At 41.2% G+C, this 15,731-nt stretch overlaps 1 protein-coding gene across 1 annotated transcript; it reads left to right on the top strand.

The window, feature by feature from the left end:
* Window positions 1-1,317: 1,317 nt before the first annotated feature.
* On the top strand, window positions 1,318-14,684 carry LOC133415784 (cullin-5). The gene is made up of 19 exons (XM_061702174.1): window positions 1,318-1,358; window positions 3,022-3,131; window positions 3,209-3,308; window positions 3,863-4,039; window positions 4,113-4,254; window positions 4,760-4,905; window positions 4,988-5,068; window positions 5,773-5,866; window positions 5,967-6,097; window positions 6,365-6,472; window positions 7,714-7,778; window positions 7,863-7,995; window positions 8,617-8,748; window positions 8,836-8,959; window positions 9,793-9,968; window positions 10,075-10,236; window positions 10,817-10,935; window positions 12,519-12,642; window positions 13,744-14,684. The coding sequence occupies exons 1-19, from the start codon at window positions 1,335-1,337 to the stop codon at window positions 13,936-13,938; spliced, it is 2,343 nt and encodes a 780-aa protein (XP_061558158.1). The 5' UTR covers window positions 1,318-1,334; the 3' UTR covers window positions 13,939-14,684.
* The last annotated feature ends 1,047 nt before the right edge of the window (window positions 14,685-15,731 follow it).

Below are 15,731 nucleotides of genomic sequence, written 5' to 3'. Positions count from 1 at the left end.
TTCAATATATTACACTTGCTATAGTCTACTGTTTCACACCCTTTTCTAGTCTAGGCTTTTCCAAACTTATAGTGTGACAGTTTCATTTTTATGGGGTTAAAATGCTGCAAGATATTTTAGTGATCAAGTTGCCTGCTGCCACATAATTTCTTGACGAAACAGCTTTCTGATTAATTGTTTTTAAAAGTAGCTTTTCAGCCTATGACAGTAATTAGCAGGGCTCTCTATAGAAAGCAAGTTGATTTGATCAAGGCAACAGCTCTATTTGTATATATAAATCACGTCTGAGGTTTACTGTGACCAAATGTGAGGGAGATAAGGTGACACTCATTGCAAAGAGTGTATCAATATGCTTAAAGACTGCAACTGACAGATTGTCCTGCAGTTATATTTGGACAAGACTCATATCAATTTAGTTATGGTATTAAGTTTTACAAAGCTATATTATTCACTTTAAAACTGCACCATAAACCTCAAATTAATTGAAATATGGCCAATTGACATCACAAAATATGACCTTAAAAGTAGTAAAATGAATCCTCCTCGTTTCCTCTGCAAACTACTCTTCTTATCCTGATGTGAAGGATGAATTCTTTGCACTGCTGCAGCAGAACATCGGACCAAGGTTGTCACACGGAGAAAGAATGATAACACACACCAAAACTATCCGTCAACACTTGGCTTGTATTACCATCATTTGTAGGTGCGATTTTGGTCTTTCCTTTCATTGGAAGACTTGACTGTAATAATGCAAGTATAATGTTAAATCTGGCAGTTCTCTCGGATGTGTTATACAGTGTGTGTGTGTGTGTGTGTGTGTGTGTGTGCTTTTTCTTTGGATTTTGTTTGTGTTTTTTGTGTGATGACACAAAAGAAGGGTGTCAGTGCCAAAGAGGAAATATGATGATAACTATGGATCAGGAAATAGTTCAGACACACTGTTACAGGGTCATGCCATCCCCCCGCCCCCCAAACTCCCCCAACCCCTCTAGAACAGGAACTGGGCGTAGTGTTTACCATTGTTCCGAACTTTCGACTGGAGTTATATTTGTAATGTCAAATGTTACTTTAAAACATTGTCTGTACAGTTAAGAAAGGTTTAAAAGGCTATGGAAGGTTCCCACTGTACAACTATGTGATGTATTATTGTTTATGAAAATATCATTTTATTTTTTTATGTAATGTAAATACATTTGCTGATTAAAATGGACTGTATGTTCTACTCCTTTAATAATTAAAGTACTACAAATTCTAAGTACATATTCATAATAGCCAGAGAGCGATATGATAGACGAGCTCTCGCGAGATTCGGCGAGACTATAAGTTAAGGGAACATGGCGACGTCTAATTTGCTAAAGGTAGGAGCCCCCTCCAATTTAATTAATTCCCACTTATCGGCCGCCGAAGAGTGTGTCACCCGCGAGCCGCCGCGTCGCCGTGAGAGTCTTCCGTTTCCGGAAGTCCCCCGTCGGCCCACCACCGCCAGCGTTGTCCTCTTTGACGCCGGCGCGTGGAGCAATTTTAACTTGGCTAGCATTAGCTCCCAGCCAGAGATTTAGCTCCATGGCAAAGCACATTAGCTTCTTAAATGAGGGGAGTGGGGAAAGCGGTAACATGCGAAGTGTAGGAAGGCCCGGTCAAGAGGGGTCCACGGGACCGGGCGGTATGGGTTTTAAGTCCGCGCTACCCCACACAGGAGCCGTGATATCATCTGTCAAATCAGTCAGGCACACAGGAATCTGCAGCTGACTGGCTGACCCCCTTCAAAACCACGCTAAGGGCTGCCAAAAGGCAACTATTTTCTGCACACGCCACACTGAGTCCTTACTGGCGTCAAACACAGCATGACAATCACCTGTTTGGTTTGTTTTTTAATACAATAATCATTCATATGGGCAAGGCAGCAGAGGTACTCATTTGTTGCATGCCAAGGATTTTTTTCTTGAAAATCCTCACTTGGAATGATAAACTGTACTTGATGTATTTTGCGGCTCGACACGGGGGTTTTCAAATTTCCAAGGTAGATTTTTATTTTATTTTTTTGTATTTTCCCCCCATGGACCGTTTCATAATGCTAACACCAATTAAACATTACTATGTACACGCCTCAATGCAATGGTAGTTGTTTATTTTTTATGAACATTTCAACTTAAATATTCAAAATATGTTTAATAGAAACACTATTTAATTTAATAATTTTTCACATTCAATTTGTATCCATAGTTTATCAACACGGTCGTGTGGTTAACGTGTCTGCCTCACAATTCTGAGGAATCTGTTTGAATCTGTGAGGAGTTTGCATGTTCTCCCCACATTTGCGTTGTTTTTCTTCCTCTCGCATTCCAAAAACATGCATGTTCGGTTCTTTGGAGACTAAATTATCTATTGGTATGAATGTTTGTCTAAATGCACCCTACGATTGGCTGGCGACCAGTCCGTCGTCGGCCCTAAATCAGCTAGGGTAGGCTCCAGCGCCACTCGAATGAGGAAAAACACAATAGAAAATGGATGGATGGAATTGATGTTTAATTAATTATTGCTGTTATAGGGTAACAGTCAGACATAGTTTGGAGTGGAATTCCTCAGGGTAGTGTTTTAGGTCCTGTCATTTTTTTTTTCTATGATTGAAGATGAAGGGACAGTTGTGTGTGTCCTTATACGTTTGTCCTCACAGTTCTAAGGTTCGGGGTTTGAATCTTCTGTGTGGAGTTGGCATGTTCTCTCCGTTCCTGCGTGGACTTTCTCCCGTAATATGTCTTCCTCCCACATTCCAAAAACACGCATGTTAGGTTTATTGGAGACTGTCATGAGATTAATTGTCCTTAATTGTGAGTGTGAATGCTTGTTTGTCTATATGTGCCCTGATATTGGCAGTATAGTAACCACAGTCTCAATCTCAAAACTGTGAGGCTGATTAATGAACTACCATCAGGTTCTGTTGAAGTGAGATTGACTTGGGAACAAAAACTATGAGACTAGTCCATATTGACTATATTGTCACTAATGTAACCCCCCCCCCAGAACAAAGGCTCCCTTCAGTTCGAGGACAAATGGGACCTGATGCGTCCCATCGTACTAAAGCTGTTACGGCAAGAGTCGGTCACCAAGCAGCAGTGGTTTGACCTTTTCTCGTGAGTTTGGCTTATTTGAAAAGCATTACAAATTCCTAAGGCAAACTACTCATGCTTGATGTCTTCTCCATCTGCAGAGACGTCCACGCCGTCTGCCTGTGGGATGACAAAGGTCCCGCTAAGATCCACCAGGCCCTTAAAGAGGACATCCTAGACTTCATCAAACAAGCACAAGCAGTAAGGCTGAAATTATAATGCCGTATTTGTCACTTTAACATACCTACTACAGCTCACTTTTCATTTACAGGCCAATTTATTTGTATTAATGCCTTCAACGGGCTTGCTGACACACTGGCATATTCCCCACTGCGTTCCCCTCGTTAAAGCCACTTGTCATAGCGATGCTGGTGTGACTCAGGAGGGATTGAGTCTTTAGAGGATATCGAAAATCTGCCAGGGAACGTTACAAACACAATAAATAAAGCAGTGTATATTGGAGTGACGGCCGCTAATTGAGGAAAGTTAAACCTTTTTTTTCGAGAAATAGGAGACGTGTAATTGGAGTGGGGCATTTATTTATTCAAGTGGCGACGCAACTGACAAATTAAATGCCAGCTTTACAGATGCCATGCCTGCTCTGCAATGTGTTGTGGTAATGATGTTTATCTAATTCAGTGATTAGTAGGATAGGTTTCCATGGCACACCTGATGAACTCCCAATCACTGCATTTGAGGGATGGCTGGTATTTTTAAGGAAAATTCATCCAATGTGTGCCGCATTTGTCTCAAAGCGGGTGCTGAGTCACCAGGATGACACGGCGCTGCTGAAGGCCTACATCGTGGAGTGGAGGAAGTTCTTCACACAGTGCGACATTCTGCCCAAGCCGTTCTGCCAGCTGGAGATCACGCTGATGGGCAAGCAGGGCAGCAACAAGAAGTCCAACGTGGAGGACAGCATAGTCCGCAAGGTGAGCGGCCGAGCGTTGATCGTTCGATTGCCACGAGGTACAGTAATGACCGTCGCTTGTCTTGAGCCTACAGTTGATGCTGGACACGTGGAACGAGTCCATATTCTCCAACATAAAGAACAGGTTACAAGACAGCGCAATGAAGCTGGTCCACGCCGAGCGGCTCGGGGAAGCGTTTGATTCGCAGTTGGTCATCGGAGTGCGAGAGTCCTACGGTGAGCAACAGTCGACTGAAGTGGAACCATGTGCCAAGCCAACTCTGGCAGCAAACGCATACAAAAAAGGGAACGCAATAGTAGCACAAGTGGCCAAATACTGTATTTCCTTATGTTGGTTCATGGCGCTTATTAGGGGTGTGACTTGTTAAATGTCAGTTTTATAGATACCACATCTGCCTCGCAGGAAATGTGTGTGTGTCATGGTAAGGATGCCTACTGCACCTTTTTTTTTTAATTTAATGACTTTTTTTTTTTCCAAAATAGATATCTTTTTCTGAAGGAGAAAAAGTAGATGCCTTTTTGTGCAGCGGCATATATTGTAGTGAAAGATGCACACGGGGATGAGTTGGGGCAGGGTGTGACACTCTTTGAAGAAATACATTATTCAAGTCATTTTAACCGTGTATAATTCCAACAGAGGCTGCTTTTGTGCAAGAACAGACATTCGATTTTTTTGACTCGAGAAAACGTGTTCATGATGTTCTTCTCTTTTTTCCGGCAGTGAACCTGTGTTCAAATCCTGAAGACAAGCTGCAGATCTACAGGGACAACTTCGAAAAAGCCTACATGGACTCCACCGAGCGCTTCTACAGAACGCAGGCACCCGCCTATCTCCAACAAAATGGTGTCCAGAACTACATGAAATATGTGAGTATGAGTCATGATTGGATTGCTGGCATTTAATGGCTAAATTGAAATACAATTAACATGCCAATACATGCTCGATTAGGCTGATTCCAAGTTGCGGGAAGAAGAGAAACGTGCACTACGATACCTGGAGACGAGGCGTGACTGTAACTCAGTACAGGCAGTGAGTATTACACACTAATACACAATAAATAACACTTTTTTTTAATGTAATATTTTGCACCTAATTGTATTTGTGTACATGGCCATCCCTCCTACGGTAAGTGAAAATTGAACCATTCCGACTAGGCCTGCCATGATTAATCACAACATTCAAATAATTCCTACGCCTTAGCATGCACGTTATTGTGTGTAATAATGTAAAATCTATTTTTATTCAATTAATTGATGGACTAATTGGTTAAACAAAACTTTCCACAAAATATTTGATTGCTGTAGCCTTAATTCGCACATAGATGGAACCATGGCATCGTCCAAAATGTCTTTCTGAAGGCTAAGTAAAAGAGAAAACAAACGTACTACTCTTCTTCATATTGTGGTTGATTCATTACTAAATGTTCATTCCAACGCAATCGACGCATGCACATAGGGGAATGATGACATTTACACATCGTTTCACACGTACGAGGAGCTCAAATGAGTCTTAATATGGATTAAGCTTGTCTCTTGATTGATTCATTAGGCGTTCTATACTGTATAGTGTACATTGCTGGGCCAATAGCCAGTCCACATTTTCAGAAATAGGCAGATAAAACATTTCAACAAAAAAGTAATTTTATTTCACACACGATGGATGGGCAGGCATTAAAAAGTACATTTTCCATAATATGTCCCCTTTAACGTGCAAATGTCTGTTCTGCTTCCCAGTTAATGGAGTGTTGCGTCAACGCTCTGGTAACGTCCTTCAAGGAGACAATCTTAGCCGAGTGTCCAGGCATGATCAAGAGGAACGAAACGGATAGTGAGTACTAACTTCACTTTGGAGCCAGGAATTGGCCATGACTAAAACCTTCACGTATAGCGTATCAATTGGCTGTTTGTGGCTCTTTCTGACACTAAAGAGTTGCACCTGATGTTCTCGCTGATGGACAAAGTACCTAGCGGAATAGAGCCCATGCTGAAGGACCTGGAGGAGCACATCATGAGCGCCGGCCTTGCAGACATGGTGGCCTCCGCCGAGACCATCACCTCTGTGAGTGCCGCAAAGGAACCTTTTTCTCTCCTTGACTCCTAATTTTTGGTCTTCTAGGTGTATCTATGCTTTACACAAATATTCAAATTCTGTAGTTGCTAAAAAAAAATAAAAAAACGTAGCATGCCGGGGAACCTTCCACACACGCAACAGGACCCTCAGTGGAACCCAAAAACAAATAATAATAAAAAGCACTTTTTAGGGCGATTTTTGTTCTTTTTGTCACATGCGCCCCTTTCAATACGTGTGTCTCCTCTTTTGTCGCAGGACTCTGAGAAATATGTGGAGCAGCTGCTCACGTTGTTCAACCGCTTCAGTCGGCTGGTGAAGGAAGCCTTCCAGGATGACCCTCGTTTCCTCACCGCCAGAGACAAAGTGAGTCCCACGTCGGCCAGTGCCTCTTTTCCACTGCATGGTACCAAAGGCTGACATTTTCCGGACTTTTTCGTTTTCCTTGTTGGCGTTCTGTATAAACAGCACAAGGAAATGGATTTATTTCAAAAAGTAGATATAGCATCTGTGGTGCTTGTGGACTAAAAATAAATTGCAGTGGTGCTATATATATTTTTTTATTTACTTGAAAAACTATTTGTTTTTAAAGCTATAATTGGAGTTTCACTGAGCATAAGCAATTTTAAAACATTCATGAGGCGATACAGAACATTGGAGGGTTTGGTTTGTTTGTTTAGCGGAATTTAAAAACAGTGCAAGGAGGGAAGGAAGCCGAGAGGCCATGTACAGGATTCCACTAGCTTGAGATAATCATATCAAATTTAAATTACTGCATTCACAGAACATGTAGAAAAACGAAAGTAAAAAAAATAAACTGCAGACAGAAACAACGTACATAACACACGAGTGAAAAATAAGGGAAAATAAGAAGCGGGAAAAAAATGAACCAATGTGAAGACTCAGGACAAGATTTGATTTATTTTCAATTACTTTTTAAAGGCTGAGTAAGATGATATTGATCTCAGAGTTACTGTACATCCAAGTCATTCCAAAGTTTTGGGCCTCCAGATGTAATATTGAGCTGATGACAAGCTATCCGGCAGAAGGGTAGACGAAAATTGCCACCGTGTCTAGTTGGGTTCAAATGAAAGTCACTTGAGAATGAAACCATAAAACATAAAAACATCCATTAACACATGTTCTTTCTTTGTCCTATAAGGTTTTTATAGACGAAAGAGAATGTCTGGAGTCTCCCCTTCACCAATTGATCATAGATGTTGCTATCACAGCATGCATAACATCACTCCCGTTCACTACAAGCCAAGTTCAAAGTAAACAAACAACTGTAGTATCTGTTGGCGAGTAACACATGTACACATACAGAAAGTAAGTCTCCATTCTGCAGTCCCATCTAGCTACGCATCACTCCTCAACTTCTCCGGGCCACTTTGCTGATGCTCCTCATTCAGCTCGGCTCCCCGCCGCTGCCATCTGTCCATCTGTAGTGCACCATCGTGGAAGTCCACCAGCTCTGACATTTCTGCGGCTGTTACAAGTGTGGTGTCTATCGAGGCGACTTGTTTTTCTCCGTTTCGGCGTGACAGTGTGGTGGAAAAGTGACAAATGATTTTGTTTGTTCTCAACTTCTTCTCACCTCTTTGCAGGCATATAAAGCCGTCGTCAACGATGCCACTATATTTAAATTAGAACTACCCATGAAACAGAAAGGGTAAGACATTTTGTGTGAGGTTTTTTTTTCTCCGCAATAGCAAACACCACTATATCACGTGACTGTACTCACTGCGTTTTGTAGCGTGGGCTTGAAAACACAACCCGAGTCCAAGTGTCCGGAGCTGCTGGCCAACTACTGCGACATGCTGCTCAGGAAGACTCCGCTTAGCAAGAAGCTCACATCGGAGGAGATTGAGGCCAAGCTCAAGGAAGTGGTGTGTTTTATTTTATTTTATTATCTTGTCTGTATGAGCACACAGCCAGGTGCATTATTTGTGGTAAATGACATATGCCAAACTGGTTTGTCAGCACTGAGCGCTTTTGTGAACATGTCCTACAAGATTGTAACTTGGCCATGACATTAGGTACATCCACTGTCATTTAACACAAGAGCTATATTAAAAAGTAATCCTTTACAAAGATAACATGTTTCTTTAAACTGTAACTATAATAGAAACCGTAGTCTCACGGTTTAGTGCCTCCCTTATCCATACATCCATTTTCTATCGCGCTTCTCCTCATTAGTAAATGTGCGAACATTTGTTGATGAACCTATTTGAATTCCTTTGCTAAGCAAAAGAGCAGCACATAGCAATACGTGTGAAACAATCTTTCATTAGTTATTCACCAAAAAAGGAATAACACAACTCAGTTGGCATGTGTTCATTGTATTCATTAGGAAACATATATTTCGAGTTAATTTTGGAAAGGCAGCATTTTTTTTTGAGTACAGCTCTTGTATTGGCGTTCATATAGATAGTGTACCTAAAGCACTGGCCCCTGAATATATATTCCATTCATATCATGTTTCTTTTCCAAATGTGTGGTTTTTGCAGCTGTTGGTTCTGAAATACGTCCAGAACAAAGACGTGTTCATGCGCTACCACAAGGCCCACCTGACCCGCCGCCTCATCCTGGACATCTCGGCAGACAGTGAAATTGAGGAGAACATGGTGGAGTGGCTCAGGGTAAGATCCAATGTGAAAGATTGCCAAACATTCTGCCTTCTACTACCCATCACCAAGGTTTTTCTGTCACATCATTGATCCCAACAGGAAGTCGGAATGCCGGCGGACTACGTCAACAAGCTGGCCAGGATGTTTCAGGACATTAAAGTGTCAGAGGACCTCAACCAGTCTTTTAAAGAAATGCATAAACACAACAAGCTGGCTCTACCAGGTAAAAATTAGGAATGCGACGCCCCTTTATCGTGTGTGTTGCATTCCCCCTAGCAATAGGGGAACATCTGCAATATAGAAACCATATAAACCCTCCCACACGTGTTAAACATTTAAACTTATTAAAAGACACACAACCTTAATAAAACACACTTTTTAAAAGGATTGCTAAGCACATGTTGTCACGCTACTGATCGTACAGTTCTCCAAATTAGAGTCAAAGTGGGCTTGCTGCGCGCTGTTTGTCATTTCAAGTTGGTTTACTGTAAAACTGAGACACAAAACAGAATTGAACATTGTATATTGAAACTACAAAAAGTTCAACGAAACCATATACAGTTACTTTGTCAAACGAAGGATTCCTAGCTTGATGCTAACCTAAAATGTGAAACGCCACAGATGGGCTATCGGAAAATAGCATAGATGTTATGGTAATTCTAAACCTTCAACAAACTGTTACTGTAACACGGAGCTGCAACCCAATTCAACAATACTTGCAAGCCTATATTCTCTGCTCTGTGAGAACGATTATTCCTGGAGCCTAGTTGGGGATCTTCTTTGCCTCTTCTTCTGGTTCTTAGTTTGTCTCCATGTCTTCAGAAGACCTCAGTGCTGTGCGGCATGTTATTCAACAACATGGAACTACACTAAAGGCGCACAACTCTAAATTCAGACTAGCCTGAATACTGTAAAAGTGCATGAAAAAAAACGCTTCAAAATCTGCAATATAGTGATGAACAGTGACACGGGGGGGGGGGGGGGACACACACTGTTTCAACAGTAGTCAGTTCAGTTTCTTACAATGTCTCTTAACCAGTCTCTGTGGTTCTTTAGCTGACTCGGTAAACATCAAGATCCTGAATGCCGGCGCGTGGTCGCGGAGCAGCGAGAAGGTGTTCGTCTCGTTGCCCACCGAGCTGGAGGACTTGATCCCGGAGGTGGAGGACTTCTACAAGAAGAACCACAGCGGACGCAAATTACACTGGCATCACCTCATGTCCAACGGCATCGTGGGTGTCTCAAACACACACAGATCTCATTTGGTTTTATGGCTGTACCTCATGAAGTGTCTGACACTTCAGCGTAAGACTTCTTGTTTTATTTCTTCCCACCCAGATTACCTTCAAGAACGAGGTGGGCCAGTACGACCTGGAGGTGACCACCTTCCAGCTGGCTGTGCTCTTCGCTTGGAACCAGAGGCCCAGGGAGAGGATCAGCTTTGAGAACCTCAAGCTCGCCACTGAGCTACCCGATGCAGAGCTGCGACGCACACTTTGGGTAAAATACACGAAGGGATAAACAATTATGAAGAACCAGGATGAATTTTGGAACCTCCAAAATGGAAAACAGTCCGTGTTGTGATGCTTATTGACGTCCAAGTTGTTCTCATTTAAAAAAATATATATTTCCATTAGAAATAATATATTGTCATCTTATTCATTACGGACTTAAACTTTTACTATCGTATTAACAATTAATTTTTCAGTGTTTTAAGTGAAATTGTAACATTTTTAGCTGAAACTAAAATAAAACGACTCACTCACATTTTAGACACCTGATAGACATGCTGAGTAATGGAAAGTGTAAAAGCTTCTCATCTTATTTTCATGCTAGTCATAATCAGCGACATGCTTTTTAGCATTTCCTTGTTCAGATGAATGAGGTTCCAGTTATGCGTGACTCTAATGTGGACAAGTGGCTTAGAAAATGTATGAATAGATTTTAATTTTTTAATATATATATATATATTTTTTTGGTTGAACTCCAAATGTTTACATTTTTCGGGGCGTTGCGCTTTGGAGGTCTTTTTATTCTATAATTTTCACCCTTCATGCTTTGTTACTTCAATTCATTATAGTCCCTGGTGGCGTTTCCCAAGCTCAAGCGGCAGGTGCTGTCGTACGACCCAACAGTGTCGTCGCCCAAAGACTTTGCAGAAGGAACATTATTCTACGTCAATCAAGAGTTTTCCCTCATGTAAGCAAAAGTCATCCGTTACCGTATTTCCTCAAATAGTGGCCCCTACTCTAATGGACGCCTTGTTACCATGACTCAACAGGTGTGTCATGCTCTTGATCAAATAAAGTGTTCCTTTTTGGTAAAAAAAAAAATGGTACTAACTGTATATAACTCAGATCATAGACTCTATTGATACATGTACATTAAAAAGTTAATGGCTGGATCAGACTCCAAAACAAATTTGGTCTCTCACGATGGCACTATGTCAGAGTACCGCGATATAATAGTACCGTGTCTCGGTCAAACACTGGCAACACTACACGACAAATATTACGGTATAACCGTATCCGTCTTTTACGATCGTTGGGCTAATCTTGTCAACTCAAACACTCTCGAGGGTGGCTGGACCAGAAAACGCGTTAACGCTACTGGCGGCAACAACAACGATTGCGGCAATAATTTGTTAAAAAAAAGAACAAAAAGAGGCAAAAATGTGTGTGGTGTCGTCCCTGGGTACTCCGGAGAGTACGTTTTGGGCTGTCCCTTCTTCTAGGATAGCTTGAGGTAATGTTCACGTACTTTTAATACTGTTTGCAAGCAGGCAACATAACGTATGTATCGCGATAGTGGTAGGACTTACGTTTGTACATAAGCATTATGCCGGCGTTCTGTCGAGTCATGCTCTAAAGTTTTGGTAAACATTGGTTTGTGCTTGCTTAGGGAGGTGATGTGCCGGTTGGAATACGCAATCCTACTGGTCAACGTCAAGGTGCTATGTCAGAGGGTTGTCGTTCATGTCTCACTACATGGAAGATTTAAAAAAAAAATATATATATATATATATATATATACATATATATACACACACACACAGACTTTTTATTTTGGTGTTGTAGGACAGTCGTAGGATTGGTCGTGGATTATATCACACTACAAGTTGTCTTGTCATCCCTAACAAAATATGTCATGCCCGATCTGGGAAATCACCCACGAGAGCAAATCCGGCCAATAACGCCGCTAAAATCCTATAGTCTGATCCGGATTTGAGCCCATTGGAACTCTGTTACTAACCAAAACAGCTGCACCTAACAAAGCGGATAAACATTCTCTCAGTTGAATTGAAAGGTGTGGCGTGAAAACAAATTCCCTGCGCAGTATTAAACATGTTATGTAGCTCTTTGCATTTTGAGGACAATTAACACTGTAGTAGACTGACGTGGTCACTCCACCGTGTCTCCCTCAATTTGTGCTGTTTTTCTGCATTTCTTTATAATAAGCCCCTTTTATTTAGTTTTCAAATACACTTTCACTTGACATACATTGTAATATACCGATATTGTTTACATTTAATTTAAAAAATTAAGGCCCCCTCTTTCATAGACACCTTCTTCCCATTAGCAGTTGAATAAATAAATTCCCCCTTGGACCATTTTTTGGGGAGCAATCCAGTAAATTAGTATTTTATTTCCTTTAGCTATTTTGCATGTACTGTGTATGAAAATAAAATTCAAAACTAAATGTCAAGTTCCCCCTTTGAAAGAACATCCTGTACAATGATTTGGATGAATGTCCTGTTTTTGTATATATAAATATGTTTACAGAAAAAACTCCAAAGTTCAGAAGCGGGGAAAGATCAACCTGATAGGTCGACTGCAGCTCACCACTGAGCGAATGCGAGAGGAGGAGAACGAGGGGATCGTACAGCTCAGGATACTAAGAACACAGGTACACAGCCATCACCATACTGTGTCGCGCTCTGCCTACTGGTCACCCACAGTGTCACCTTACCTTTTACGTTGTTTTTTTTTTTTTTTGGTAAGGTAAGTGGGGAATGAAAGGTGATGCCCACCATGTCATTCTAAATGATGGAAACTATTATAAATGCTTAAATATATGTATTAATTAACATTTGTTCTATTATTTTCAACAACGATTTAGCATTTATAATCTGGATTTTATTGGACAAAAACCAGCATGATGACAACAGTATATACCCCTCCCCCCCCCCCCCCCAAAATGACTTAGAATACGGTGTTCCAAATTATTATGCACAGTCTACAAAACAAAACAAATAGGTTTCACAAAAAGAAAAAAGATATCTGGAGAGAAAGGGACATTACCATAAGGAGCCGTGGTGATATTCCTAAACTAGTCTGGCTCCCTCTAGTGGTACACTAACTAATAATTGCCTAAAAGCATTCAGTTTTACATTCAGTACATTTGCATTTATCTTTACAAACTGTCTGTTTCTAAACATTTATTTAGGTACAATTTTTGTTGACCTTTTATGTGCAATATGTTTTAATTTAATCATTTTGGTAAAACATTTTATTTTCCTTAAAGTGTAATGCTAACATTCAAACTGCATAATCTTACAGTGGTTTACAATAACATTAAACATACTTTTTAGGAATAAAAACTCAAATTTTTGATGAACACTTAGGGCTCCCATATTTTAATGTTTCTCATGATGGTGGTACTAGGAGATCTAAGTATTTTTTTAGGTGGTACTTGGTGTAAAAGGTTTGAGAACCACTCAACCGAAACAACTCTTCTCCATTGAACTTGTAAGTTTATGGCTAGCTTCTGCCTGTAGGTTCTCAATTGGGTTGAGGTCAGGGGTTGATGATGGTTATGGGGTTCGTCTAATATGGCTCATTTGAGAAACTAATTATCGAACCTATCTGATATTTTTCAGTGATCAAATCATATTGGAGAAGCCACATGGAAAATATTGTAGTCACCATAAAACAAATATGCGTATTAATTTGGAACAGAGTGTATGACTAACAGCTCTTGATGCTGTTTATTTTCTTTCCCGCACAGGAGGCCATCATCCAGATCATGAAGATGAGGAAGCGCATCAACAATGCCCAGCTGCAGACGGAGCTGGTGGAGATCTTAAAGAACATGTTTTTACCACAGAAGAAGATGATCAAGGAGCAGATCGAGTGGCTCATTGACCACAAGTACATCAAGCGGGACGAGACCGACATAAACACCTTCATCTACATGGCATAGCACAACAGTTTGGACTTTTGGCTTCCCCCCCCCGTCAATCGGGCCTGATGGACGCTAGAATACTTCCAGGCCCACTCAACCCCTGCGCTCCACAAATTTCCACTCCCCCCCTTCCTCTATTTAAAACTAAATCCTGTGCAGGGAGGCATGAATTAAAAGACTATTTAAAAACACTTCCTGCCTTAAAGTTGTATAAAGAAGAAAAGCAAAGTCTGCACCTAGTGGTTGTAACTGTTTTTATTTGGGAGGCCGTCATTCATGGTTTACTCTTTTCGGAATGCTACTACGGCGTGCCGGCTAGCTCGCTCCCACCTGACGCTTGTGGAATTCTACAGACAAACGCTGGAGGATCTGGGGGAAAACATCAGCGCTCCACTTTTTTGTTTTCAGTGCGAGCGAAGCCCTCACGGCACTTCAAATCCAGCTCGTCGCTTCTTGGCACCGTGGGGGGGTGGGGTTTGTTTGTGTTGTTGTTGTGAGAGTAAGTATCACTTAATCAGGACTTTTTTTCTGCATACAGTGCCAGATCGACAAGTCACCGCTTTTATCCCTCGGATTCAAATCTCTGTTTTTCTGCAGGGGAGATTGAAAGATGTAGGACGGACGTTTTGGATTTCGAAATGTCCTCGGGGTCAGCGGAGGGCGGTGTCATAGATTTGAACCGGGTGAGGAGAGGCCCGAGTCAGTATTAAGTATCAACAGCTTTTCAGCGGGGTGTACCGTGAGATGTGAATAAATGAAATAAACAGCACCTTAACATGAAAGTGTATGCCAAGGTGCCTTTTTTCCCCCTGCCTTTACCATACAGTCTGTAAATGTTCACCTCCAAAGTGGTACTTCAGTCCCATTTTTTTTCCACATATGGAAAAAATGTACAAGGTGTGTCACAAACGTTTCTGGATTAGTGTCCTGAAATGGATGAATATTTTCTAGAGTCCTATTTGCAGGGTACGCACTCGAGCCTGACTGATTTAGGATTTTTGGGGCTGATATCGATATTGGGGGCTAAAAAAACGTCGATAACTGACATATCGGCCGATATATGAGACAAATCGCCATAGGCTATCAGTGTGTGGTGTATTCAAGATTAACACAGCACACAACACATATGAGAGTATGAATGGTTCCTTCTCTATATTCCCTGTGATAGAAATGATGTAGGTGGCGGGATATTGTACTGGGCAGCCATTTCGATTTCTATGGTTATCACGACACCTTACTGTCACGAATTCGAGCCAAAGTAAGTCTAGCGATATTTGCTGACGTCTCACGTGATGACTATTTGTACCACTGAAAGTTGGACCATGGAAACCAGAGGGGAGCAATGTTGGCCAGTAGGTGGCATCAGAGCAATGTTGTTGTTTTTTCTTTGTTTTGTTTTTTAAATGCAGTTTTATTGGTTTTCTTAATCAGTGGAAATTTGGCCCGAAAGTATGTATACACTTATTTTTATTATTGTTATTGTTTTTGGACCATGTACTGGGACTAGTGATTTGAGTCAAGAATAAAGAAAGTGGATTTTTAAGCAGTATTAGACAGGTACCCTAGGAAGGCAGAAAAGTCGTTTTAAGCCATGGAAGGAAGGATGCAAAAGAAAAATCAAGTCTGAGGTGGAAAGAAGGCAGGCATAAAAGCAGGTTCAAGCGAAGGAAGGATATAAGAATGTATCGATAGCAACTTGGAGAAGAAAAGCAGGGAAGAAGTCAGAAAGAAAGGTTGGAACAAAGGCAGAAAAGTAGGTTCGCTGAAGGATAAAAGGAAGCATGGAAACAAAAAGGTGTGATAAGGCAGGT

Source organism: Phycodurus eques, chromosome 17, assembly GCF_024500275.1.
Source record: "Phycodurus eques isolate BA_2022a chromosome 17, UOR_Pequ_1.1, whole genome shotgun sequence".
Taxonomy (NCBI): Eukaryota; Metazoa; Chordata; class Actinopteri; order Syngnathiformes; family Syngnathidae; genus Phycodurus; species Phycodurus eques.
The sequence above is the reverse complement of the archived record's forward strand: the minus strand, read 5'-3'. Positions and strand labels throughout refer to the sequence as shown.